Source organism: Misgurnus anguillicaudatus, chromosome 20 (genome assembly GCF_027580225.2).
Source record: "Misgurnus anguillicaudatus chromosome 20, ASM2758022v2, whole genome shotgun sequence".
Lineage (NCBI taxonomy): Eukaryota > Metazoa > Chordata > Actinopteri > Cypriniformes > Cobitidae > Misgurnus > Misgurnus anguillicaudatus.
The window spans coordinates 21433442-21459882 of NC_073356.2; the positions used below are offsets into that span (position 1 = coordinate 21433442).

At 38.1% G+C, this 26441-nt stretch overlaps 2 protein-coding genes across 6 annotated transcripts in view; one reads left to right on the top strand and one right to left on the bottom strand.

The window, feature by feature from the left end:
• Nucleotides 1–26441, bottom strand: part of chrac1 (chromatin accessibility complex subunit 1) — a 443634-nt gene that overhangs the window by 70378 nt on the left and 346815 nt on the right. The gene's annotated exons all lie outside the window — the stretch shown is intronic.
• ppp1r9a (protein phosphatase 1, regulatory subunit 9A) overlaps nt 1–26441 on the top strand; it is a 61188-nt gene that overhangs the window by 2132 nt on the left and 32615 nt on the right. For 2 of the 5 annotated variants that reach the window (XM_055219979.2, XM_055219983.2), the window contains exons 1-5: nt 2609–2790; nt 4032–5473; nt 21781–21913; nt 22831–22951; nt 25516–25620. In XM_055219979.2, the coding sequence (XP_055075954.2) occupies nt 4130–5473; nt 21781–21913; nt 22831–22951; nt 25516–25620 (1703 nt within the window). In that variant the 5' untranslated portion in view covers nt 2609–2790; nt 4032–4129. Of the gene's footprint in view, nt 1–2608; nt 2791–2858; nt 2992–4031; nt 5474–21780; nt 21914–22830; nt 22952–25515; nt 25621–26441 lie in introns of those variants that run through there. The other 3 variants (XM_055219980.2, XM_055219981.2, XM_055219982.2) reach the window with 2 other exon arrangements.

Consider the following 26441-nt stretch of genomic DNA (forward strand, 5'->3'; position numbering starts at 1 on the left):
TCAAAGTGTGCCTGCTGCACATGCGTCAAAACCGTTAAAAGAGACGCTCACGTTCACAAAATACACGGAAGACACTCCCTTAACAGTAAACTTTGATTACACATGAGATTATGCGAGTATCTGGCAAACACAAGCGTCTCTTTTATCATAAACCCTTTAGATGCGTCTGCAACAGGCACTTATTTTGACAAGACACGTGATGCACACAGGATCCCTCGACACGCAGAACACATATTTTGAAATTACAAACCACACACATCACGGGCTACATACATGTTGTGACAAACTTCCCATTGTGCGCCCTTGAATAAAGAATTCACTGGGCACCACTGTGCAGAAATAATACATTAAACGGCATCTATTTCCACTAAGAAACGTTATTTTGTGTATTTGGTACACTCTAAAAACAAACGGTGCTATATAGCACCAAAAGTGGTTCTTTGCTCGTAATCATAGAAGAACCGTTTTTAGTGCCATATAGCACCGGTGAAGCACCTGTGTAGAACCATATAGTGCTATGTAGAACCAAATGTGGTGCTACAGTGGTGCTATATGGCCCCTATATGGTTCTACACAGGTGCCCCACCGGTGCCACATGGCACCAAAAACGGCCCTTCCATGATTACGATTCAAATCAACAGTTTTGGTGCTATATAGCACCGTTTGTTTTTTTAGAGTGTATAATACAATCTGTTCACATGGTTTATGGTTCAAAAAACACATTATTTTCCAGATACCATACATTTTTGTAGCTCCATATTAACTCTCTGTTTTTGTACAAAACTCATCGATTTGAAAAGCTCTTCTGTGTCCCTGATTGGCCGTTGTGATTGGCCTGAATACCTCTGACATCAGCCGGAAATCTCATGCTCCTTACCATGTTTAAAAGATTCGGTCGCAATGCTAACAGGAGTTAACTTACAGGCTAAGTCCGAAGCGGGAGGAATTATGATTATGTACTAATACACACTTACATACCAAAGGAAATGTAAAATCATGAATCGAACCATAGGTGCCCTTTAATACACCATACACATATAATGAAAAATTGCTACATTTTTTAACAGTTGTTTAACAAACGTTTTTATGGAGGCTGCACAAAACACACAAAAAAAGACATGCATTAACTGCCTATACCCCTGAATTGCTTTATGTAAATGACTTAGTAATTATGTAAACAAGCCTACATATGTGATGCAAAGGGTGACTAATTTTGTATTTGGTTTCATGCCTCATGAGAGATGTGCTGTTTCAAAGCAGTGTTGTATACAAATTTATGCAATAGCTCTCTATAGGTTTTGAAGAAAACCCAGGAGGCTTCCCTCCCCCATCAATCATGCCCCATAAGCTCTAAAGATGACAATGAGATAAGGTCTATTAAAATATATTCAACCCCCTGTGGAGAGGCTGTGCTGACAGATGGCCAGGCCATTTGCACTGTGCACAATGCTGCACAACTGGACAGTCTAGAGGGACCAAGGGTGAAACAAACCCCTAGTCTGTAGGTCTGTATTATTTATTTGTACCTCATTAAGGTGCTACCAAGCTGCATTTTGTGCCGTCAAGATTTTAGGTTGCCATGCAACATTCCCAGACAACTGCACTGTAAATGTGGTCAAAGGAAGGCATTGCCCTTAGGAGTTAAATACCTGACCCAACCATTAAAACATTTAGAGCATACTATTGCTGTCAGATTGGCTCAGTCAGGTGAAATCTTCGGTTTGCTTTATTAATTTTGGTGTGACCAAATGAAGGTTTTAGATAGGCTAAACATTTTTACATGTAGCCCAAATAAAAACGCTATAGAGTAGCTTATAGTACTGTATGCAATGTGAGGGTGTAATAAGAGGCTATATTTGTATTGTCTGCTCCAGCACAATTTACCCTTTGCAGTAAATTCCCTTGGCAATTTTTAAGCTAAAAGCACGAAACCAAACAAACAAACAGCATTGGGATTTTGGCTAAACACTTTGGCTTTAATGAAGCAAACAGCAGTTTATAAAATCAATATGGGTCTAAAATAAATGCAGTAAAGCTAAATCCTGCATAACTGGCTGATGCTACTTGTCCCTCAAGCTTTATATCATACTGTTATCCAAAATTTCACTTAGTTGAAATACTGTAACACTCTTCAAGCTAGTAATACTTCACTCATTTTATTTTAGTCTTATTGTAGAAGGTTTATTGATCCAATGATCACATCACTGTTTATACTGAATAATCCATCTTTGTTGTCACCATGTGGCCTTGTATCTCAAGCACAACCACTGTAGTTATTATGCTGCTATTTTAATTACTTTTCCTTTGCCGGACTGCAGTTGTTAGAGCCTCCGTTATACAGATTACTGGACCGAACCATTCTTAAAATCTAGGTTACGCACCTGTCACATGGGTACTGCTTTCATGAAAAAGCGTGTTAAACGAGTCATTACTATAAACGAAACACACGAAAGCAGTGAATATGCTTCGTGTAATGTGAAAGTGTGTCTATGTTGTGTTGTATACACTATACTCCTATTAAAGAATGGCGCATCACCCCTCGCCTGTAATGGCGTCGCCTAGCTGCTTGTGTGTGTGCGCTTGTGTGTAAACCCCGGCTTGTGTGTCATATTGTGTCAATTGTCTGCTGAAGTCTTGGATGGCAGCTTGATGCTGGTTGTGCAGCTGTATGAAAATGTTGTTTACATGGAGATTCTGCGACGATGCAGCAATTCCTGTTGATTAATTATTGAAAGCGGGATCATATTTATTCTTGAGATAAATTGTAGCCTATCAAATTGAAAGACGTAGGTAAGTGACTTCTGTTTTGAACATTGAAGCAACAAGGGTGTTAAGCAATACTCCTGTTACTTCTGCTTTTTTGACCCTGTGTGACTGTTTACGATGTTGTACATAATGAATAGATAGATAGATATACACGATGGTTGATATTTTCTGTGTTTATTCTGACGGGATTTTAGGACGGAGCTGATGCAGGCGATGCGCGTAACGGTCTGTTCATTTTCCATCACAGATACTTAGAACGCAACGAGTCCCACGTTTGATGTTTCCCTTACCTAGATTTTCAATTTAGAGGAATGCAAACAGTATTATTAGTGTTTTACTTTTACTAATGTGGAGCTTTCATTGAGAGAGTTACATATTTGGGCATCTTGGGCATCGCGCACTGTTACAATCTCATCTTTTTGATCATTCTCGCCGCATCATATTTTGTTCTTGTAATGATCATGTAATATACATCTGCTGGCATTGCATATTATGAAATAATAATTTTAATCTCGGTTGAATATGAACAGCCAGGCAGTGATGCGATGTGCAGCGCGTATCTGCAGTCTACGCGATGGGTGTTGATGGAGGGCAAATCTTATCTGAGTCATAACAAGATCTGCGTCGAAAACACGTTGGTACATCGACAACACTTCTCTGAAATCGCCTTTATTCACAAATGGGTCCGTACGTCGGCCCTTATGGCAAAGTGATGATCATGCATAATGCACAGGGCGGTGGACTGTTGGAGTCAATGCAATGGCACTTTCCAGCATCCAAGCCCTTTAGGAAATGTACAGCAGTGTTTACAAACTGATGTTCATAGTTTCTTAGGTGTTTATCAGCACTGCTGCAGTTTAAAATTAAACAGTAGATTTTACAACTTAAGTGCAGTTACTAATGCAGCAAAAAAGCAAAATAAGACATGAAAATAAGAAACATACTATAGATAGCAAAAATTGTCTGACAATGTATAAATAACAGATTTTAGTTAAGCAGTATGAATCTGTCTGACTACATTTGCTTACAGTTTATTATAAGCTATATACATTTTATTAGTATGTGTGTTCCATATAATCGAATTCAGGACCATTTGCACTGCTAATACATTTGAGCTATAGGAACCCTTTTTAATACCTGTTATCTGACCTTTTAATAGCATGGAGAGTAACTGTACATTTTCACGTTTATAATTTATAATAGTTTGAGAAGTGCATAATTGGAAAACAACTTTCCACTTTTAATACTTTTGCAAATGTTTTCAGGTCTCCAGTTTTGAACAAAATGTGATATTGCACCAAACAAAAACCAAGCGAAGGAATGTTACTGTAAGTTCGAGAAGACCTCCATTGTCGAGGCTAAAATGTTGAAGACGGAGGCTTCGGCAGAGAGGAATACGCTGAGGAGTGCTTCTCCACATCGAAATGCCTACAGGGCAGAGTTCCAGGCTCTAAAGAAGGCCTTTGATCAACCTAGGCAGGATGGAGATCCTAAGCCTAAAGACCAAGAGGGGGTCAGGCAACCTAGAGGAAGGCAGTATGGTGCCCACGTCAGTCGTATCAAGAACATGTTCATGCAGATGGGGACTGAGAACCCCGGGTCGAACAAACGAGGAGGGGATGAAACCTCCCCACAGAAACTCACCAAGCCAACAAACTTTATAAACAAGGCGGATGGGTCAGTAATCAAGTTCCAGCATGGTAATGGAGAGCGGACTGGTGGTGGCCATCACAAGTCAAAGTTCTCAGAAACAAGGAAACTGTTTGAGCAGAGCTCCAGAGATGCTTCACAGTCACCTGTGTACTCTTACGGTAAAGAGAAGAGGGGTTCTCACGAGCATTTGGATGACTGGCGGGGGGCGCGTTCAAACAGAGGAAGTACGGACTCTTTGGACAGTCTTTGCTCCAGGACGGAGGCTTCATCACCCACTGTGAGTCAGCTCAGTGCTGTGTTCGAAAATGTAGACCAGCAGGGCCCTGGTGCTACTTTTAAAAGAGGAAGGGGGCTGTACTCCCCGGATGGTCTACAGAGACATGGGGATGCCAGCGAAGACGATACCAGCGCACGCCAGTCTCCGTCGTTTGGTTTTTACAGGACGCGAGTAGGTAGCAAGCACAATCTGCCAGTTTCTTCCTCCTCAGAAGATCTTCTCAGTCCTAGCCCTCTGTCAGAAGGAGGAGATCAGGTGAAACCGGGTGAGAAGAAGCCCCAGGAGGGGCCAGCGGAGACAGAAAGCGGAAAAGTGGACGCAGATACCGCTGAGGTGATTGATAGATCCAGTGAACCAAAACACAGAGTAGAAGTGAACTCAACCGACGCCGTGGAAAGTTCCTTAACCTTGGCTCAAGTCAATGACACTGCAGTTTGTGACAAAACTTCAGGAAATTCAACTCAGTCTGCATCCACCAAGGCCTATGAGGACACAGACACTCATTTGAAAGAGGAGTCCAACCAGATTACAAAGGATCAAGTAGAGGAACCCACTGAGAAATACTGTGGGAATGAGAGAGTTGTTTTCAATGCGGATGGAGATGCTTGCTATCAGGGCTGGGGGGAGAGTTGCACAGACCTGGAGGATGACCTATATGATGAGGACATTACTTATGACCCTGGATCAGATATCACAGAGATTCCAGGTCTTCCAGAGGAGGACAAGGATGATGTTCCGCAAAAAAGAAAAATTAAATTCAGTTCTGCTCCTATAAAAGTGTTTACTGTTGGTGAAAAAAAGTGTGTTTATTGCTTGTTTTTAAACGGACAATTACAGATTCAGAATTAGATGAACACTGATAACTAAGATAGACTAAGGAAACAATGTTTTGGGATTTCTAAACCAATTTAAAGAAAGAAATGTTCAGGCTTTTAGTGAGTAAGAAATATTTAACCCCAATTCTAGAGTGTTACACACGGCCACGTAAAATAATGAGGAGACAATCCACAGCTCGTTTCAAGTAGGGATTTTTATTATTATTTTTGGTGCTAGACCAGGGAAAAGAAAAATATTTATGATATTAGATATATAAACTGCCGAAGTAACCCGTGCCACAACTCTGGACACCGACGAAGTCCTGCTCCGCCTTCCACCTTATATTCCCGGTGTCAGCACAAAATCCGATCGGCTCTTAAATAAGGGAAAAGAGCACAGATTTGGGCAGTAGAGGGAGCTTAGAACTCATCATGCCTACAACAAACACAATACATTAGGGCTTATTCGATCTACGTCATCAATGTTCGCGGCGGCCATATTGTTGACATAAAACTGTCAGTCTGTCAATTGACAAGCAAGGCAGCGTGGGTATTATGCATGGTATTATCGGTGTAATTCTTTTAAAACCGCGCGATGGTGTGTGGTGTAATACACGGATGTTCTAACAACAGCAAAAAGAACCCCGGAATTAATTTTTATGCGATACCGACTGTCAGAAAACATGAAAGGAAGGAGACAGAGGAGTTGAACCAGCGAAGGAGAGACTCCCAACAGCAAAGTCTGTCCCCATCATTTTACCACAGGTAACGTTAGGGATATATGCTCACAGCAAAGTCTGTCCCCATAATTTGATCACATATGGTTAGCTGTAAGCAGTGGCTGAAACTGCTCTTTCAAATAAGCTGCCATACATTGAGACCGTTATTACATTCGTATTAATAACTATATGAACATAATAATAGGTCTGGCATTGATAGGGAATTAAGGGCCGTTCACATAGTTTTGAAAATCTTTTTATATTAAACAGAATAGCGGAGCTCACACCAAAACTATAACGATACAGATACAATGAACGACATCATTGGGATCACTTTCTGAGCGATTTTTCCCACCTGATTAAGGATAAACCATTGATAGCATTAAAATCTATTTGAACTTCAAGTGCACGGCCACTTAAAATGACAGTGAAGCTCATTGCTGAGATAACATTAGATTACCTCCAGTTGCTGTGAAAATTGACTACGTAATGCTTTTTAATCTATTACATTAACTAACTGTTATGCCAAAAGGTAAGAGATTACACAAACTATTAGATTCGCTGTTTAGAGTTACTCGAAACGCAGCGTGTTGAGGACTGCAAAAGTTTTTATTACAAGCAATATTAAAGGCAAGTGATTTGCGCGAGTGCCGTGAGCGAATTAGCATAAACGTATTGTTTGGTGATGTGGACGATGATATAGTTATCGTTATAGTTATCGTTAATGTGACCGGCCCTGTGCTTGTATGATGAATGCGAATACTGTATGAACGATATAGTTATAAATATCCGGATAAGTTACGGCTGGCAATAAGGACGGATCTTTACTTAAGGCTATTGGGTCTATTTTATATTGTTCTACAATAATCAAGCTCATCTTCTCTTAATACAGACGAGATTAAGCCATTAGGCTACTGCTCCCCTCGACTCAAATCTACGTGCGGCTAGGGGCAGGACAGATGTTATGTCAACAAGATGGCCGCGGCTAGCGACTTCCGGTGTTTGCGAATAAGCCCTATACATTATTTAATACATTATCATTGAACGTAACAGAGTCGTCAAACCAAATCTGACATTTGTTGGCTTCCAATGAAGCGCACAAGATTTTCTTTTGAACATCACATCAAATCATGCTGAAATAACATTCACACAGACATTCCAGAAAATACACGGAAAATGCATCCTGGATTTTTCCGTGATCGTTTGATTTTTTGTTAATTCACACTGCCAATGATTTGCCGGCATCTGCAAGGTCCCGGAAAGACACGTGACCTGTTGAAAGTCCTGCACTATCTTCTACACCGTGTCTGAACTTTGCATACCGTAATATTTATTATTTCTCTCTCCAGAAACCACTCATGTGCATTTTTGTTTATGATAAGACTATAAAGGAGCGCGTGGCGCGTCGCTCTATGCTGATGAATGATCTCAGCTTCAGAGTGGATATTTGACGTTCGGTTTTTAGACATTTCTCATCGTGATTGTTAATATGCATTTAAACCCCCGTTTTGAGGAGCTGAACGATATATCTTGTTGGGATGACGCGCTGGCATTTTTGTTTATTATAAGCTGAAATGAGCACGTGACACGATATTCTTTTATGCTGCTGAATGATCTCCGGTTCAGCGCAGTAGGTGACAAGCTAACTTACCCGATATCTACGTCAGTCCAGTTTTGCTGACATTTCTCGTCGTGAATGTTGTAAATCCCTCATTTTAAAGAGTTAAACAAACTTCATGTTGCCATGGCATGCGCGTCATTGTTTATTCGTCTCATTTATCATTTCCTAATAACTGCTTCAATCTAGTTTGTGATATTTCTCGTCGTGAATGTTGATACGCATGTAAATCTCTCGGTTTAAAGAGCTGAACCATAACTTTTGTTGTGATGACCTTCGCGTCCTCACTACGGAAACGCCCATTATGGCATTGTTTCGGCTTCTTGTTCACACAAAGATTTTTCCGTGTATCTTACTAGGTCCTCTTTCCGGCAATGATCCCAGAAGATTTACGGGACGTGTTTGCGTTTACACAGCAGCTTGTCTGGCAATTTTATGGGTATTTTCTGAGACCAAAGGTTTGTGTGAATGGGGGTTTACTATAGCCTGGCTCCGCCCTCCTACGTGCTTCCGCTTAATTTTCATTTCGCTTCAGCAGTACGTCTGGGACTGCTCTGTAGAGTTTCGTTTTCTCCTGCAAAAATCTGCAGGACCAATCAGCGAACAGATGGGGGTGGCTAAGAACGATGACGTTGAGGTCGTGCGTCAGTTTAAGTTCAGTAATGGCAGTGGAGAAAGACGTGAGAAAATCTATTCGGTCCGTTGTTGCAAAACAAAGAAATATGCAGAAGTTAAAGCCGGTGCAAGAACCAGGTTTGCTAAGTTTTGTTTGTCTGATTATTCTTACTTGTTGTTTCCGGACAATTTCGATGCATGATATACGTCACGACCAAACGTTAGCGATTGGTTATGGCAGATTCAGAGTGACTCTGGGCAGATCCAATAGTTTTAAACGTCAACAGAGGACCCTCCCTAACGGAAGTAACGCTTTGCAATGGAGCGTGGCCAGACTCTCTGTACAAATGAAATGAATGTACGAGTCTGGTGGGACCAGGCTAGGTTTACTAGGTCCTCTTTCCGGCAACGATCTCAGAAGAATTAAGGGACGTGTTTGCATTCACACAGAAGCTTGTCTGGCAATTTTATGGGTATTTTCTGGGACCAAAGGTCTGTGTGAATGGGGTTATAGATTCAATGCTAAAACTTTTAGATATTCACTAATTTCTAAACATTTGTCAAAAACTGATTTATTATAATTTAAGTGACATAATTTGTAATGAAAAATATGTTCAATTAGGAAAAGTATTTTCACAGGTATTTTTAAATCTGTTCAGGTATGTTTTGATTTTACTTAGCGGAAGTATTAATAGTGGACTGCTGTCATGTTATATAGTCGCACAAGTTTTGACATTTATCTCTTCTGAAAGCTTAGGCGTACATAGATAATTGAATTTATAGAGTCCATTAAAGCCTCTTCATTGATTCTTCCGAAATAGAGTTGGAGCAATTCTTTATTTTTGCCTGCATATACACTTTATCAGTGCTTTGTAAATAATACGCGGCAGACAAGGTGTAAAATGACATCCAGAGACCCACTTGTGCTTGTAGGAAGATAAACACATCCAGCATCTGTCCTGATGAGCTTCTCTGGCTCCCCTATCTCTCATTTTTCAAACCATCACTGTCCATTCACCTGCTTGTCAATCCTTCTCTCTCTGCACTATGATCAAGTCATGCTCCCTTGAGAACACAGATAAGCGCTGCGTTTGCAACATACTCCAAGGTGAAACGTGAGGGTGGTATTAACAGTCCGTCCGTCCATCTCTTGTGGTGGAGGTTATGGAATAGCATTGCTTAGAAGGATGTTTTTAAAATGGTACAGCAGATGTTAAGTTCTTGTACAGTCGATTTAAACTAAACAAAATTCACTCAGTTTTGCATTTAAATCAGTTAACTTTGATTTTGCCAATATAATGATGCTACTACAGACTACTGTACTGTAGCCTACTATTTGCTTTGTTGACATTGATTTGCTGTGATATCATGAAATGAACTGGAAATGTGTTTTAAACTCCTGCTACTTTAATCAAAAGTTGTATGGAGCTGTGAAAAATACTAACAAAGGTTGTTTTGGTAATACCTTTAAATAGTGCTTGGCAAATTGTTTTGACTTTCTCTTTGGGAACATGTGACTTTTGTCCACTAGTCTCCCTCATGTGAGCTAAGCCAGCGGTCACCTGCCGGTATTTAGTGAATTGAAATCCATTATTTTAGGTTTTTGAACAGATTTTTTGCTCTTAAAATGTCTTGTATTCTTAGAGTCCCTTAATCAGTTCACATCCCAATGCTACTCTCAGTTTCAGTTCTTGGTTCAGGCGGCTAATTATAAATGTGAATATAGGTCTTTGCAGATGCCAAATGTGCCACAGTCTCTTTGAACATTTTTATTCGAAACAGTTTGACACACAGGCATTACTGATGTGTCCTTAGTGCTGTTATTTCGTAAATATTCATGACCTAGAGTTTAATGCATTCATGTGCGCTATTCTTGTTAAATGGCACAGCCGGCTGGGTTAACCGTCAACTTGGCTGAACTGTCTCAGTCATTAGCTTGACAAAGACAGACACAGCACTTTATCATGAGTCAGGACATTTTGAACACAGGCCACGTGCTTTTTCTGCAAGCACAGAGGAAGTAACAGTCTGTGTTTAACTTTGAGAGGAACAGATTTATGGTAAACATTGTGCATGCATCTAACCTGTCCAGTATTAGAAGAATGGGAGCATGGGAGATTAAATAACGATTCTAGTTATTCATGACACTGAATGATATTGTAGTATTATTGTCAGAAGTGGATCCTTTAAACATGAAAGTTTGTGTAGTTGTGTATGGATACACAACTCTTTATTACGTGCATTGTGTTATCGTGTTTGTCCCGAGTTGTACTTTTAGGCTGAAATGTAATTACATAAGTTAAATTTAGGTTCTTGTTATGGCATATTTATTTCCTCTTGATTCTCTAATGGAATTGAATGGATTTGAAAGACTGGGCCGCACTGCTGAAATGATTCAATGATCGCACACTCCACTCTGAATGTTTTACACAGTTTTAATCCAGTCAGTTTTGTAATTTAGTTAAAAGGTTATATAGTTACAGTCTAAAAAATTATATGAAGAGTTTGGTTCCAAAACGCAATAAATCTATTTTGACTAATTTTGGTAAAAATGTGTTTTCTATACCAAGAAAGTGACAAGATGAAAACCACTATTTTCTGTTACAAACTTTCACATAGCATCTTTAGGGTATAATAACATTAAAAATTCAAATCCATAATTGGATTTTCAAATATTTTTTATAAAAACTGTTTATTTTTTTTCTAAATTCTATATATCTATAGCCTGGGTTTACCCATGCTGCCTTGCGCACAAATTTATTTACGTTGTCTAGCATGGAAACTATGGACCGTATTTGCCCCTGAAATAAGGAACCAATCACAGGACGGGGAGGGGGCAGCAAGACCATAACGAAGTCTATGCGACACCGATTGGCTATGAGCTACGTAGAAACGCATGTGATAGACATTTGTAGCGCCCAATAAATGGCTGTGGGCATTCATAAACCACGCCTCAAATACGAGAAAATGAACATGTGGTTCCCAGACCACGTCTTATTCTCTATGAGACTGGTCTGGTGTTAGCCAGGCTAATAAATCTATTGAATCAATATATGTATATTCATCTTTGCCATGTTATATTCATTTAGTTGACTAGTGGTATACACAGATAAAAAAAACTTTAATGGCATTAATCTAAACACTTACTTTTGTTATTAAGAACACTGTCATTGCTGCTGTCATCTTGGGACATCGTCACTGAACTTTTTTGACAGCGATCAGCTGTAAAATGTTTTGGTCCTGCTCGATTCCGTTGACTTCGCATAAAATAATGGAAAGTTTTTCATAAGATCGCCTGGGATCAATGTGTTAACATGACAGAAGCTTAATGCTGTCGTGTGAGAACAAGCAACAGCCAGCATTTTTCCTTTACCCGAGTGCCTCTCACATAAATTATTTGAATTTGATGGCTTACGTTTCTTCCCTTCCTATTTTGTTTTTGTTTGTTTGTTGATTACAAAGTACAAAGTAGATGAGGAAAATTAGGATTCTGTGTGCAATCAAAGCGCCGCCATTATTATTTACAATGCGTGGAATGGTGAACTGTGATTGGTTAAGCGGATTTATTGCATTCTGCAGAGAAGGACGACTGGCGTTTGTCGCGGTTTGGAAAAAAGATGACAGAATAACACGGCGGATATCGGATTTTGCGTAAATGAAGAATTGACTTTTTAATACTGACCTGATACGATACAGTTTTTTTAAAACGGCATTTATCGTGTTTTGGAACCAAACTCTTTATATGTTCATTTCTTTACTTTAAATTATGAGTATGTTAGGTGAGTAACTGAGCAGTGGGGAACGTCTTATTCATTTAAATGTTATCATTTAATTTAAAATACGATTGAAAGTTCTGGTTTTGCTTAAGGATCTACATTTTTCTGGCAATTCAAGGCAGAACCAAAAGTATTTGCTCAAAAAAGTAAAAAAAAGAGTAGCTCAACTGGTAGAATTTTGCTTTAGCAGAACAAATTTAAGATCATGGGTTTGATTTCCAACTAACCTAACTGAATTGAATGCACAACACATAAACGTAAATGTAACAATATAAAAAAAAAGAATCTACTTTATTTACCAATATAACATGGTTGGTAACTAGATTAGTAATACTTTTGTAAACGTCTACATTTTAGGCTGTTTTTTAATGTTACCCGGAAATAGGGGTAAACCTTATACAAGCATAAAAATAACAAAACTCAAGCTCTCTGAAGATAAACAGTCAATAATAAAGGAATGATATTAAATAATTATGTATTTATTTATATCAAGAGCAGTGAGAGATTTTCTCTAAATGCTGTTTGATAAACATGAGTGACAGACAGGAGCAAAATTATGTAACTTCCCCTTTAAGACCGGATCCAATATACTGTTACACATGCTTTTTCTTTTTTAGCTGTTCACTTTCTCTTAAGCCCTAAATAGTCGCGTTTATGAGGATACTTGCTATTTTGTTGTTTGTGTTTCAATGGCTTAAATAACTTGTTTTAAAACTGAGGTGCTTAAATACGTTTCTTTACGTTTTCATGACCACGCGCACAGGAGCGTGACGTGGGCGCGTAACTTCGATAGAGACGATAGTCCAAAATCTCTACCGGTTGACAAATTTCTGCCGGTTAATCATGTCTACCAGTTTATCGCCCACCCCTACCCGGAAACTTAATCTATTTTCTCATTTGTTAAATTTGTTGAGCAGCACAAACAAGCTATCAGAAGCCATCAATGTGTGGTTTATATTTTCCAGAGTACAGTTTATCAATGCAAAAAAAAGCACTAAAGCAATTTCTCAGGACTGCTATTTTGAAACTGGAGTCATTTGCAAAGGTCTGTCCCATTATGCATTATTAATGATGTGGTATTTTTTGTTTGCCTGTTTCTCTGACATCTGAACCCTTCTGGAGCTGAATTTTTTACAACCGTGGAAACACAAGACGACCATGTGCTTCTGATGCTGCACCACTGCAGCTGTCCGTGTCTGGCACTAATTCTCCATTGGCATCACAGCCCATCACTGATGTATCCGAGAGTATTGTTCCTGCTTTTTTCCATACTGGAAACAAGGAGGGGTTCAGTGCTGACACAGTGTCCTGTATTGTTACGAGACAGGTCAAATGTTGTTACTGTGTGCCAGTTTCCACTTTGTGAGTCCAGTGTCCAATACTACACTTTGTCTTTTATCTATCTCAGTGTGTTTCTATTTGAAACATTCAGACCAGAATTTTGTTCGAGGGATGCGAACAAATTTAATCATGGCTTAATAACAAATGTGTACTGTATGTATAGGTTTGGCTAATAGTGGAAACATGCTTGCATGTACACATGGGTCATGAATGTAAAACCCTCACCCACTTGTGGATGAATTAAGTATTCATTTGACCATGTTACTGGTCATGTGAGCAGACTAAGCCAACATACTTGAGAGTGAGACATAAAGTAAGCAATTGTTTGTCTCTTGTTTATGCCTTTATGCTGGGAGCTCCCTACGCTTTGTTAGTGTGCTACAGTAAGTGTTGGTGGGTGGTGAAACCCCAGAGGTATTTCCACAAAAACACAAGAGTAAAAAGAGGCCGAAATGCCATTCCATGGCAGATAAACTCCATAAAGAGTCAACGGTTTGCTGAAGTGAAGAAGAAAATAAAGACAGGTTTTGAGCTTTACACAGAGCACAGGGCTAATATGTCTTTTTACTTGAGGGCTTCATATCACCTGACTCATCAGTTCAAGTGTCCAGCGTGGCCAGAGTGCTTTTAAAGTAGCTGAAAGATAAAGCACGTTTTGAAATAATGCAGTCTCATGAAATATTGTACACCTGCTTTCACATGAATAAGTTACTAGAATTATTATGTTATATTCATATACAATCATGAGCCTTTAAAGGGACAATAAGTAGGATTTTCCCCCATCTAGTGGTGAAATTGTATTTTGCATTCAAACGAATAGTGCTCTCTAGCGCCTCACTTTTCCAAATGCGGGTGGCAACTACGGTAGCCGTTATGTACTCACTGATCTCTCCTTGTCCGTTTTTAGCTGGTTCATGTGTTCTGAACAAAAACGTGTTGCAGTAGGCTAATGCTTTTTGTCCCTCTCTTCTATTATAGTTTTTCAATATGGCAGACCGACAAGGAAGTTTTCTTGTACTTACCCGTTCAATGTAAATACAGAGAAGAAATTCTAAGCTTATAAAGAAAAGTCAAATCATTGGCAGAGGTCATTTGACAACAATGAGGACATATTTATGAATAAAGACATTGATTTTGACTAATAAAATACTTTAAAAACTACACATTGTGCCTTTAAGGGGAGGTTTCCAGGACCAGGCCTTAGATTTTACAGACATACCTTACAAAAAACATCACTGGTTCGCATCTTGGGACAAAACAATGTTTTAAGATATTTCAGTGCAAGCTTTTTTCAGCTTAAACAAGCATTTTAGTCTTGGACTACACTTAAGTCATGTCTGGGAACCCCTCAAATCATGCAGTGGGATCTGAAAGTGTCAGATAAGTTAAATTGTTTTTTAAATTCATTTTTTAATTTGCATATTAATTTATTGCATTTTTTATTATGACAAATTAGGGCTGGCTGATAAACCTAAAATTTGAAATCTTGATATCTTTACAAAATTTGTCTATACTTCCCAATATATTTTCAAAAGTTACAAAAACATATTATTTGGATAGAACATTAATAAAAAAAAACTGTAAAAAACAATTTAGATCTAGTGACCACTTGACACACCTGAGTCGTAAACTCGCGAAAAATTTAAATTGCATATTGGTGTAATCCTTAACACATTATTTTTTTTTATAATATTCAACATTCCTGATATTCTGTATTTTTTTATCTTCAGCACACTTATTTTGAAAATCCCTAATAGTAGTAAAGTACTTGGGATATGTTTTGGATAGTAAATTCACAAAAGAACGTAGGGCTGTTTAGTTCATTCAAAGATTCTCAGTAAGACTTTTCTTAAAAAGGCATGTTTTTTGGATACTCAAACTTTGAAAATGTTTGTGGGATCGTTGGTGCAGTCAAACTATGATTATGCTGCAACCTTGGCTTAGTGATGTTACAAAATAACTTAAAGTTTCACTGTGGGGAAAATCAGGCTTTTATTGTTATTTATATGTCTATTGGTGGTTTCCCGGGCAGGGCTTATCCTAGTCCAATCTAAATTGCATGTTTGAGCTGCTTTCATTTCAAAACACCTTGTACTGACATATTTTAACATATTACAGTGCCATTGTTTTGTCTCAAGATGCACACCAGTATAATTTTTTGTGAGGTTTGTTTGTAAAAACTACTCAAATGTCCTAAAATAACTAAAGCCTAGTCCTGGATTAATCTAAATCCTGTCTGGGAAACTGCCCCAAAGTAGTGTTTTAATACAAGCCATGTGCAAATTCATCATTAAACACTATTGCTGGGTATTTTCTCCATAAAATTGGATACAGTCTCGTTTTGAAATTGCCTTGGTTTCCAACTTCACAAAAAAAATATTTAAGTCAATTTGTGCTTAAAACAAGCACAAATATGGGGTGAGATAAAAAATCAAAATAGAAATAAGTTTACTTTGTTCTTAAACATTTATTTTCAGAAAAATTTTCTCACCCCATTGGCAGATATCTTTTCTTGTTTTAAGCACAAATTGACTATATTTGGTATAAAAACTAGATTTTTTAGGTCATTTTGCTCATCAAGAAAATACAACTTTATTTAAGATTTTTTAGATATTTCTACTGAAAAAACAAAACAAGATATTTCTACTAAAAACAAGACAGAAATACTAAGTAAGAAAGTAATTTTTTGCAGTGTAGATGGATGCTGCATAGACTCGGTGCTGAAACAAATTGCGGCACAGCTGCTTCAGCTCTGCTTCTGTGATGCTCACACATGCAGGGTGAGTTCTGTAACCTGTTATTATCGGCACTGAAAGATTAGTGCTGCAAACACAAAGTTCACTTATACATTACATATACAGTTGTGTGTCTGAAACTGCCAAATGTAGCATCTATTTGCAAATAAATCTATGGTCCGAGGTGGTGTGAGAGAGAGGAGACGGGGACTAATTTGAATACTCATATGGTCCGAGCTGTGCGATTGAGTTGAGGAGGGAACTAATTTGCATATTCATATATGAAGAGTTTGGTTCCAAAACCCAATAAATCCATTTTGACAAATTTTGGTAAAAACGTATTTTCTATACCAAGAAAGTGACAAGATGAAAACAACTATTTTCTGTTACAAACTTTCACACAGAATCTTTAGGTTATAAAAACATAAAAAATTCAAATCTATAAGTTGATTTTCAAAGATTTATTATAAAAACGGATTATTTTTTCCACAAAATGCAATAAATCCATGACAAGTTTTTATTCAAAATGCTATAAATCTATTGAATCAATAGCCTATATAAATGTGCATTCATCTTTGCCATGTTATATTCATTTAGTTGACTAGTTGTACACACTAATTAAAAATATAAACATTAATGTCATTAATCAAAACACTTACTTTGTCATATTAAGAACCCTGTCATTGCGGTTACTTGACGTCCTCGCTTAACGTCTTTCACAGAGATCAGCTGTAAAATGTTTTTGGTCCAGCTCGATTTTCGTTGACTTTGAGTAAAATTATGGAAAGTTTTTCATAAGATCCTCTGGGGTCAATGTGCTAGCATGAGAAGCTTGCTGTCGGGAGAACAAGCACCCGTCTCCCGAGTGCCTCTCAGGGAAAATATTAGATGCTGATGGCTTACGTTTCTTTCCCGTCACAGAAAACCATCACAGGTTTAGCGATGCAATTAAAGTATTATTTTGTTTTGTTTGTAAATCACGAAGTACAAAGTAGATGAGGAAAACTAGGACTCCGTGGACTCAGCGCGTCCGCCATTGTTTGTTTACATTGCGTGAACGGTGGGCTGTAATATCAGAAATGGATTTATTGCGTTCTGTAAAAAAGGAGCAGTGGCGTTTATCGCATTTTGGGAAAAAAGGGAGAAAAGATGACATAATAACACGGCGGATATTGGATTTTGCGTAAAATTAAGAATTTACTTTTAACTACTGACCTGATATAATACTGATTTTGGCAGTAACTCATATTTTTCAAAAATGGCGTTTATCGCGTTTTGGAACCAAACTCTTCATATAGATCCTCATACTTAATAGGCAAGGGTGTATTTGCATTTTTGATTAAAGATTATGAGGGCACAAGAATTTTTAAAAAATAATGAAGCTCACAGATACCACAATGTTACAAAACAAATCATGTTTTTTATTTTATTTTCATGTCGACTTTAAGTTGAAAAAGGGCAACTTTTCTTAAATTTGTGTTGATATTTAAAGGATTAAAGAAAGTGTGCCAAGAAAATTTTTACTTGTGAAGTAAGTCCTTTAACATTGTTGGTCCTAACAAAATAAGGAATGACTTTATTTGTTCTCCTAAATAATACAATAATATACATACTTAAATGCCTTTGCCAAAAATCTTAACTTGGAACAGTAAGTGTGGCTGTTGAACCCCTTAAGTAATGTCGCTGTCTCATATTGTCAGTGAGGAGTGCAGGAATGTTTATCTCCAGATTCATCTCTGCAGACACCCTGTATTAATGGTTAATCCACTCAGCATCAACAGCGACGTCCCTCTGGGAGAGGCTTGTATTTCCATGTGTGTGCGTTGACATTGGGACTGACTGCAGGGCCATTTAGTGTGAATGCAGTTGTGGTTGGAAGCCAGTGATACAAATGCCGACAAACACATCCTTCCGCATGGCCCTCAACCTTTTCCTTCTGTCCCCCTTGGCCTGGCCCTCAGTTAATTCTTGGACTGAGCCCCAGAAGGATTGCAGTCACCCACAAGGCCGAGTACTGTCGTAATGTGGTGCATTAGAGGCATACCGATGGACTGCTTTACTAGAAGTGCACTGGTAGAAAGAAGGATGGAGAAGAAAGAAGTAATGAAGTAATGAAAGAGGGGAGAGGGAGATAAGGAAGAGAGTGTGAGTAAAGGATAGATGAGACTGCCTTAGTTCACTCATCCATAAAGTTCTGTACAAATATAGTCTTAAAGGAGAGCGTTTAGTTTGCAGGTCGAAGTGCTGCAAACTAAGTGCTCTTCCGCCATACAATATAGTTCTTATTTTTATCCTCTTAAAATATTGCCACGTTTTATTTTGTGCCACCATACTTACTCGTGTAACTACTCATGTAACAGTCTTTAAATAGGGAAAACATGGAAGTGTTTGGTGGCTTCTAAATTCATCCCTGTTTGGATCCTAAGGAAGTGCATGCATTGAAAAAGAAAGGTATGTATTATATTAATTTGTCTAAGTTGAGGTAAGAACATAGTAAAATATTGTAATACTGTGGTGTTTTCCTTTAAAGGTGGACCTGTAAATCAGACCTGTAACTTTTTTGTTAAACACAAATATATCACTTTTTTATATTAAAAATGCAGTGTTAAATAGAAAAATACAATGAAATCGAATTTCCAACCTGGTTATTTCAAAACAATGACATTGAATGGTGACCACAAGTACCCCACTGTGTTAGTTCTATCTATAACAGTAAAACTTACAAAAGCATATATTTTCTTGGCCATTATACAAGATACAAATGTAGCAAATAGCAAATGAAGCCAGAGACGTCACAGGCTGCTGGGTTTTATGTAAAACTGCAGTATGCTAGAGTGTATCAACAATAGATGAAAAGTTAAAATAAGAGGTTGACTTATGATAAGAAGACAAAAACGATTCAGTGCATTTGCTTGAAGGCAGTTTATAGGTGTATTGATCTGAAGATCGAATGACAGGAAAAGGATGGAGAAAAGGAAATAAGGTTGATAAAAGAGGGGTGAGTTGAGTGGGCCTGAAAGTAAAACCTCATGTGTAGATGGGGAAAGAAGCTCAAAGTTGCTCATGTAAGGAATATTTTTTAGTAGATACAAGCTAAGTTCAACCAAGCTGAAGATTGAGGAAATTTTGCATTACCTGGGTTTCTGCAATTTAAGAAACCGTAATCTTAAATGCTCCTGTATAGCTCAGCATTAACAGTGCAAAAAGTCATGGGTTCGAACCCAGGGAACACATATACTAACAACAAACACCCTGTACTGCACTGCACCCTCAGAATAAAAGTACAAGAATTGCAGTTCTTTTTCAGAAAGTACTCTTTTGTATAAAAGGTGCATATTGGTACCTCAAATGTACACATTGGTACCTTAGAGGTACATATAATGGTACATATTAGGACATTTTTAAAAGGTACCATCCCAGTCTCAACTTTTTTACATTTTTACTGAGAGTGTGCTTTGCATCTGCCAAATACATACATGTAAATATGAAGAGTTTCGTTGCAAAACGAGATAAATCCATTTTTTTACATTTTTGTCAAAACATGTTTATTATTATGTTATCATGTTATTATTTTGTTTTATGGTAATACTTAGCTGTATTTTTGAAATTAATTGGAATGCACAACCAAAAAACGAGATTTCTGAACAATTAAAAAAACGGTGGTTATCTTGTTTTGCAACGAAACTCTTCATATACAGTACCTGATCTGTTCATTTTACCAGACTGTGTACTGTATGTCGCTTAGTTGGGTTTACTTACAACAGAACTATCACTCTTTCTTTGAGCCCATTGTTATTCATATTTCCATTTATTGTGGACCTTATCTGTTCGCATAACCTATGAATAAAAAGTTACTTAAAGGACGAGTTCGGTATTTCACACTTAAAGCCCTGTTTTCAGATTGTTTATGATGAAATAGAACGGTTTTGACTGAAATTTCGACATATGCGGCTGCCCTGAGAATTTTCGGGTGTTTGTTGTTTCACCTTCCACCTCTACAATGTGTGTATAGGTGCACTGGAACAATCCTTCCTAAAATGCATTAAACTTTTGTTTACAAAGACGTGAAACTCACTGAGTGGTCAGGGGTGTTCACTGATATGCTCACACAAAAATCGGTGCAAAAGATGGTTTCCAACAGGTGTTTTACCATTCGTTGAAAACTTGTGGACGCCTCACACCCGTATATTCATTCATTGAGAGCTTGAATAATAGACACTCCAGTCCAGTTGGTGGCGATAATCCACTTTTGCGAATTGCAAGAATATAAACAACGTTCCCGGCGCGGAGTAATACCGTACCTCACAGCACATCTAATACAAGTCAAAGGAGTTGGCAAAAACTACAATAAAACCTTTTGGAATGCGTATTTTGCAGCGATTTCTGCGTGAGCACACCAGTGAACACCCCCGACCACTCGGCGAGTCCCACGTCCCTGCAAACGAAAGACTGTTGATGAGGGCCATTGCAGATTGTAACAGCTAATCATTTTGTCAACAACGTTACTGCTCAATAATGCGTACAGTACTTATTAATCAATTTGCAAAAGTGCACATAAAGTGTTAAGTGCATGAAATTGTGCAGTTTAAGTCCAAGAGCTTGGTTTGTGTGTTCAAAGCCTTGGCTTTCCTAAGATCTATTATATATGTAGGACTGTAATTGCATAAATAATCTGATATTTTAGATGTAATTGTAATCTGAGGATTCTCTTGATGGCAGCTAGACATGCAGATGGCTACACCTTGTAAGTTTGCTAGATAATGAATGTGCGTTTTAAAAGTGTTTTTAAACTGAATTAGATATGTTGAATGATCATATTTTAGGATACTGTATATTAGGTGAGAAAGGGTTCATAGAAGAATATTTATTGTTACGCCAGAGATATACCATTTTAAAAAGTTTGGAAAAAGTGCTAAAAGCAGTAATGTAATGTGTGCTTTAGACCTGTCTTGGGTGGATTTGATCTTTAAAATTTAAATCTTTTTGAATCTAGGTCAAGGGAAGCTAATTCAGTGTGTCGGTAAGAAGGAGCAAACTCTATATTAAACCCTTTAGTAAGGACACAAGTTATGGAGAGACAGTCATGTCTAGCATTGGCTTGAGACTGCGGTTTGTCCGGGAAACCAATTGGGTGGCACAGTTATGCGTGACCATCCACTCCTGTCACGCCATGGTGCACAGGACCATCGCTTATGATGAAAAGATCATAAAGGAGTGTATGCGTTTCAGACGATCTGCAGTGTTATGAAGAGGCACTGATGCAACCCGAGACATTTTCCTGTCACCTCTGAGTCTATTGATCTCATACTGTCTTTAATGTGGTTTTGTTCTCTGTTTCTGAAGAGAGGTTTTCAGATGCAGTTCAGATACTCCATTTTGTAAAGCACTGAAATAATAAAAAATGTCTTTTGCATGGCTGTTTTTGTTACACGACTTTAGTAATCTTTAGATTTTTTCACTCCCAGGTGTTTAAAACATACTGCAATGAAGATTATGACCGGAGGAATGAGGAGGTGGACCCGGTGGCATCATCAGCTGAATATGAGCTGGAGAAAAGAGTCGAGAAGCTGGAACTTCTCCCTGTGGAACTAGAAAAAGGTCAATAACCAAACGGCAATGTTTTTTAACCCAATCACTTTTTTGTCACTCCACCAAAGAACGAACATAATACACAATAGTCTACATTTAATTCAGAGATTTACAAAATAATACTCGTGTGATTTTGATTTCTATAATGCCTAAATAAAAAAAAAAATGCTAGTTTGTCAGGTAAATGGTCTACATACACTCACCTAAAGAATTATTAGGAACACCACACTTATACAGTGTTTGACCCCCTTTTGCCTTCAGAATTGCTTTAATTTGACATGGCATTGATTCAACAAGTGCTGAAAGCATTCTTTAAAAATGTTGGTCCATATTAATAAGATAGCGTCCTGCAGTTGACGGAGATTTGTGGGATGCACATTCAGGGCACAAAGCTCCCGTTCCACCACATCCCAAAGATGCTCTATTGGGTTGAGATCTGGTGACTGTGGGGGCCATTTAATACAGTGAACTCATTGTCATGTTCAAGAAACCAATTTGAAATCATTCGAGCTTTGTGACATGGTGCATTATCCTGCTGGAAGTAGCCATCAGAGGATGGGTACATGGTGGTCATAAAGGGATGAACATGGTCAGGAACAATGCTCAGGTAGGCTGTGGCATTTAAACGATGTCCAATTGGCACTAAGGGGCCTATAAAGTGTGCCAAGAAAACATCCCCCACACCATTGCATTAATGAGAAACAGGTGTTCGTAATAATCCTTTAGGTGAGTGTATATTTGCATTTTATACTGCAAATGAGTTAGTAGCAAACCGTGAATATTGATCTTTTAGCATAAGCATTCATTATTCCATTTGAATTCTTCCTTTTAGCCATCTAGTGATTTACTGACTTCTCTCTTTCCATTTGCTTAACTGTAATATTCTTCCTTTAACTGATTTGTACATGTTCATCTCTGTGTCTCAGATGATGATGGACTGGGGATCAGTATTATAGGAATGGGGGTTGGTGCTGATGCAGGCCTGGAGAAGCTGGGCATTTTCGTCAAGACTGTCATAGAGGGCGGAGCAGCAGAGAGAGATGGAAGGTACCGTTATCTTAACCGGCCAATAGCCACCTGCTAAGCAGGATAACAAGAGTGGTAGTTCCTTGTGTCAGTTTCAAGATATATCAAAGAATAATTCACTGAATAAGTAGTTGATGCATTGAGGCACTATTTAGTGTAATGACTTTCGGTGACGTACCCCTTTGGTTGATTCAGTCATATTACATAATAATAATACATTTAAATGTAGGTATTATAGCATGAAACACATATTTAGGATACCTGACAAGTATGTTTACGTTGAATTCTGAGCAAATATTGGGCATCGGTCTTTAGATTAAATTAGCACACAAAAATATGTTTTGCTATACTTTTGAGGGGCATTTTGTTCTAGTCAAAGACACCAATGGTGGATACTCTTAATGATTTGTGACTGCTTTGCAATAAGGTTTTGAAAAGAGCATTGAATGGCCTGAATAAAATATCCTCCACCATTCACTCTCTTGCTGTTTCTAAGCTATGAAACAATGCAAAATTCAACAGGGACATTGTGATCTTTCCGCTGGAGTCCTTATTTTGCATTTTGCATGCAGGAAAATGTTTTCCTGGTTTCAGTGTTTATTCAGTATTCAGTATAATGGAGACATTTCTGAATGCATGTGAAGGTCAAGCTGTGTTTTCGGCATCACATTAGGATTCAGTCTTGTGTGCGCACTATCACCTTTTTGCTGCACAACAGACAAAACTGTAATTGAAGAGCTCAGATGCAAAACCTGCTAAGTGCATCATTTTTTATCAGACTCTTGATGGATTCTGTCAACAAACCGTTTTTTCTGGATGGCCTGAAGCTGGGATTAAGTGGATTTGACGTAAAATTATTTGACAAACATATAATACTTGCTGTGAGCATTTTGGTTAATAGCATTATCTTTTTTTTGACAGAGGTGGCGTTAAGGGGTTTTGCATCAGAGCTCCTCAATTATTCCCTAAGATTGTAAGACATTTTTTGTCAATGAATATCACATCGTTTAGTTTATTTTTAATTAATGATATCCTTTTTTCATATCTACAGGTAGCGCAAATAATCTTTTGGCATTAAAAACAAGTATTTACTAAGGAAATGCAGTGAAAAACTACTAACCTACAAACTACTAACCTATCTTTGCTAAAGAATTGCATTTGTAGAAGTTTCCGTTTCAAATGCAAAATTTATAGTACAGTACAGTATTTAAAGGGAAATTTCATCGGTAGAAACATTCATCTTTATTGAAAGTGGGTCATATTTGTAGTCAAAATGTAACATACATTTAGAATTTTGTGCCTATTTGACTGAGAAAAGACAGAATGTGACTTTAGGGCACATTTGTATGGAAAACTACAACTCCCACAATGCACCACAATGCAAAGCTCTGCAAGCCACTCTTATTAACCGGAACACCGCTCAGATATGCTATTGTGTACATAAATGCCACGTTAGTATAACAAAGAAAATAGAAACACTCACTTTATAGGCAGATGTCCGTTTTTCCCTGCAGGCTTTGGCTGTCGCTTCCAGTTTAGGATTCTAAAATATGTATCTAGGACGCCGCTGTCCATATACCGTACGAAGCTTGGGTAGGAGCGGAGGGTTGCGGCGTCTTCCCTGGGCTCCTCTACGCAGCCGAAGCCCAGGCTCCGGCCTACTCCTCGGGCTTCTGTTCCTCCATCTGCCTCAGCTCTTTGTATTGTGGCTCATAAAGATGCCATGAACAGCGGATTAGAGCATCACGCTTCCGAAATCTGTAATAGGTCTTTAACGTGAGTGGGTCCCACCCATAGCCCCCACATTGGAAAAATGAGGAATGAGTGTCTGTAGTCTTTCACCCTCAACAAAGATACAGCAGTTCCTTCTTTCAATGACGCAAAATGGCGATTTTTACATCATTGAAAGAAGGAAGTGCAACACTGAAATCTGTATTTCTCCCGTCTTAGGGGAAACTGAGGGAATGATGAATGGCCATTTAAAAACATGACTGCGGTTCTAACGATACAAAGCTTAATGCTAATGGGTGAAGTGTCCCTTTAAATAAACCACGCAATGCAATTTGTTAAAGTTTGTGCTTGTCAGTTCACTTATTTGCGCCATTATTCATCAATTTAAGTCTTAAATTGGGTTGGTCATTATGGAAATGAGATGTTGTGGCTGTGTTCTTTAGTGTGCGCCTTGTCAGTAAATCACTTGCATTTTCTCTCCTATCTCCGCATTTTCATGCTAATTTTCCCTATTAAGTAAATCTCTGGCTCTTAATGTCAAATTTAACAAATGCATAAAGGCATAAAAACCTTTAGTTTACCATATGGTTAGTTGTATGTGTTAATGCAATATGGCTGTTTTAACAACGCACAAAAAGTGCACAAAGGAATTGGCATATTAAAAAATTATTGAAACATTAATCATGTCACAGTGATGCGAAAGCCTCAGGCAGCACATAATTAATGTTTTTTTACAGTGTCATCTCAGAATGACAACGGCAGAGAAATCATAATTTTACATAAAAACTGAACTCCACCATACTGTAATACCAAAGTTACAGCTGTTACAGGATAACCACCTTCATTTTTTACAGAATTAAGGTGAATGATCAGATAGTGGAGGTGGATGGCACCAGTCTGGTGGGAGTAACTCAGAGCTTCGCTGCTTCTGTCCTGAGAAACACGCAAGGAATAGTCAAGTAAGATATCACATTTATTTATTTATTGCATTTCTGTTATTCATTATTGTTGATATATTGCAGATATATGAGTCAAGATTGCAGATTTATGAGATTCAGGAAGTACTTTTAACTGTCAAGTCAATGTATAATGACAGATCTGCTCTGATGTTGTGATCACAGACATCAGATTTATCCACACAGAGTAGCGGGGCGAAGCACAATGCACATACAAAAAAATTACTCCTCAAATAACTGCAATTTTATAGTTCAAACAAGAGATGGCGATAGAGAGGCCAAAGTTACGGACTGCTGCTTTAAGTGATCAGTCATACAGGATGTTTTCTTTGGACTTTTTTTCGAGGGCGCAATTTCAAAATATGTGTTCTGCGCGTCATGTGAACCATGTACATAAAGTGTCTTGTCAAAATAAGTGCCTGCTGCAGACGCGTCCAAAGGTTTCCGACAAAAGAGACGCCCGCGTTTGCCAGATACTCGCATAATCTCATGCGTAATCAGAGTTTACTGTTAAGGGAGTGTCTTGCGTGTATTTTTACATGGAAACAGGCTTTTTATTCGTGTATGTGATCACCTCTTAGACATAACTGAACAGAGAGCATATTTGAAAATGATTGCAGGCTGCAGTAAGATGTCACACTGTGAGAAAACAATACTATTCATTAACAATAATATAGCACAGCATGATGGTATTAAACTGAAGCTGTCAGTGCTGTATTCTACTTATGCAATATCTGTAAATATAAACACTCATTTACATCTGCTTTAATGTGCAAATGTTGCTGCTTAGAATTTTTTAAAAATCATGTTCTTTAAACATGATT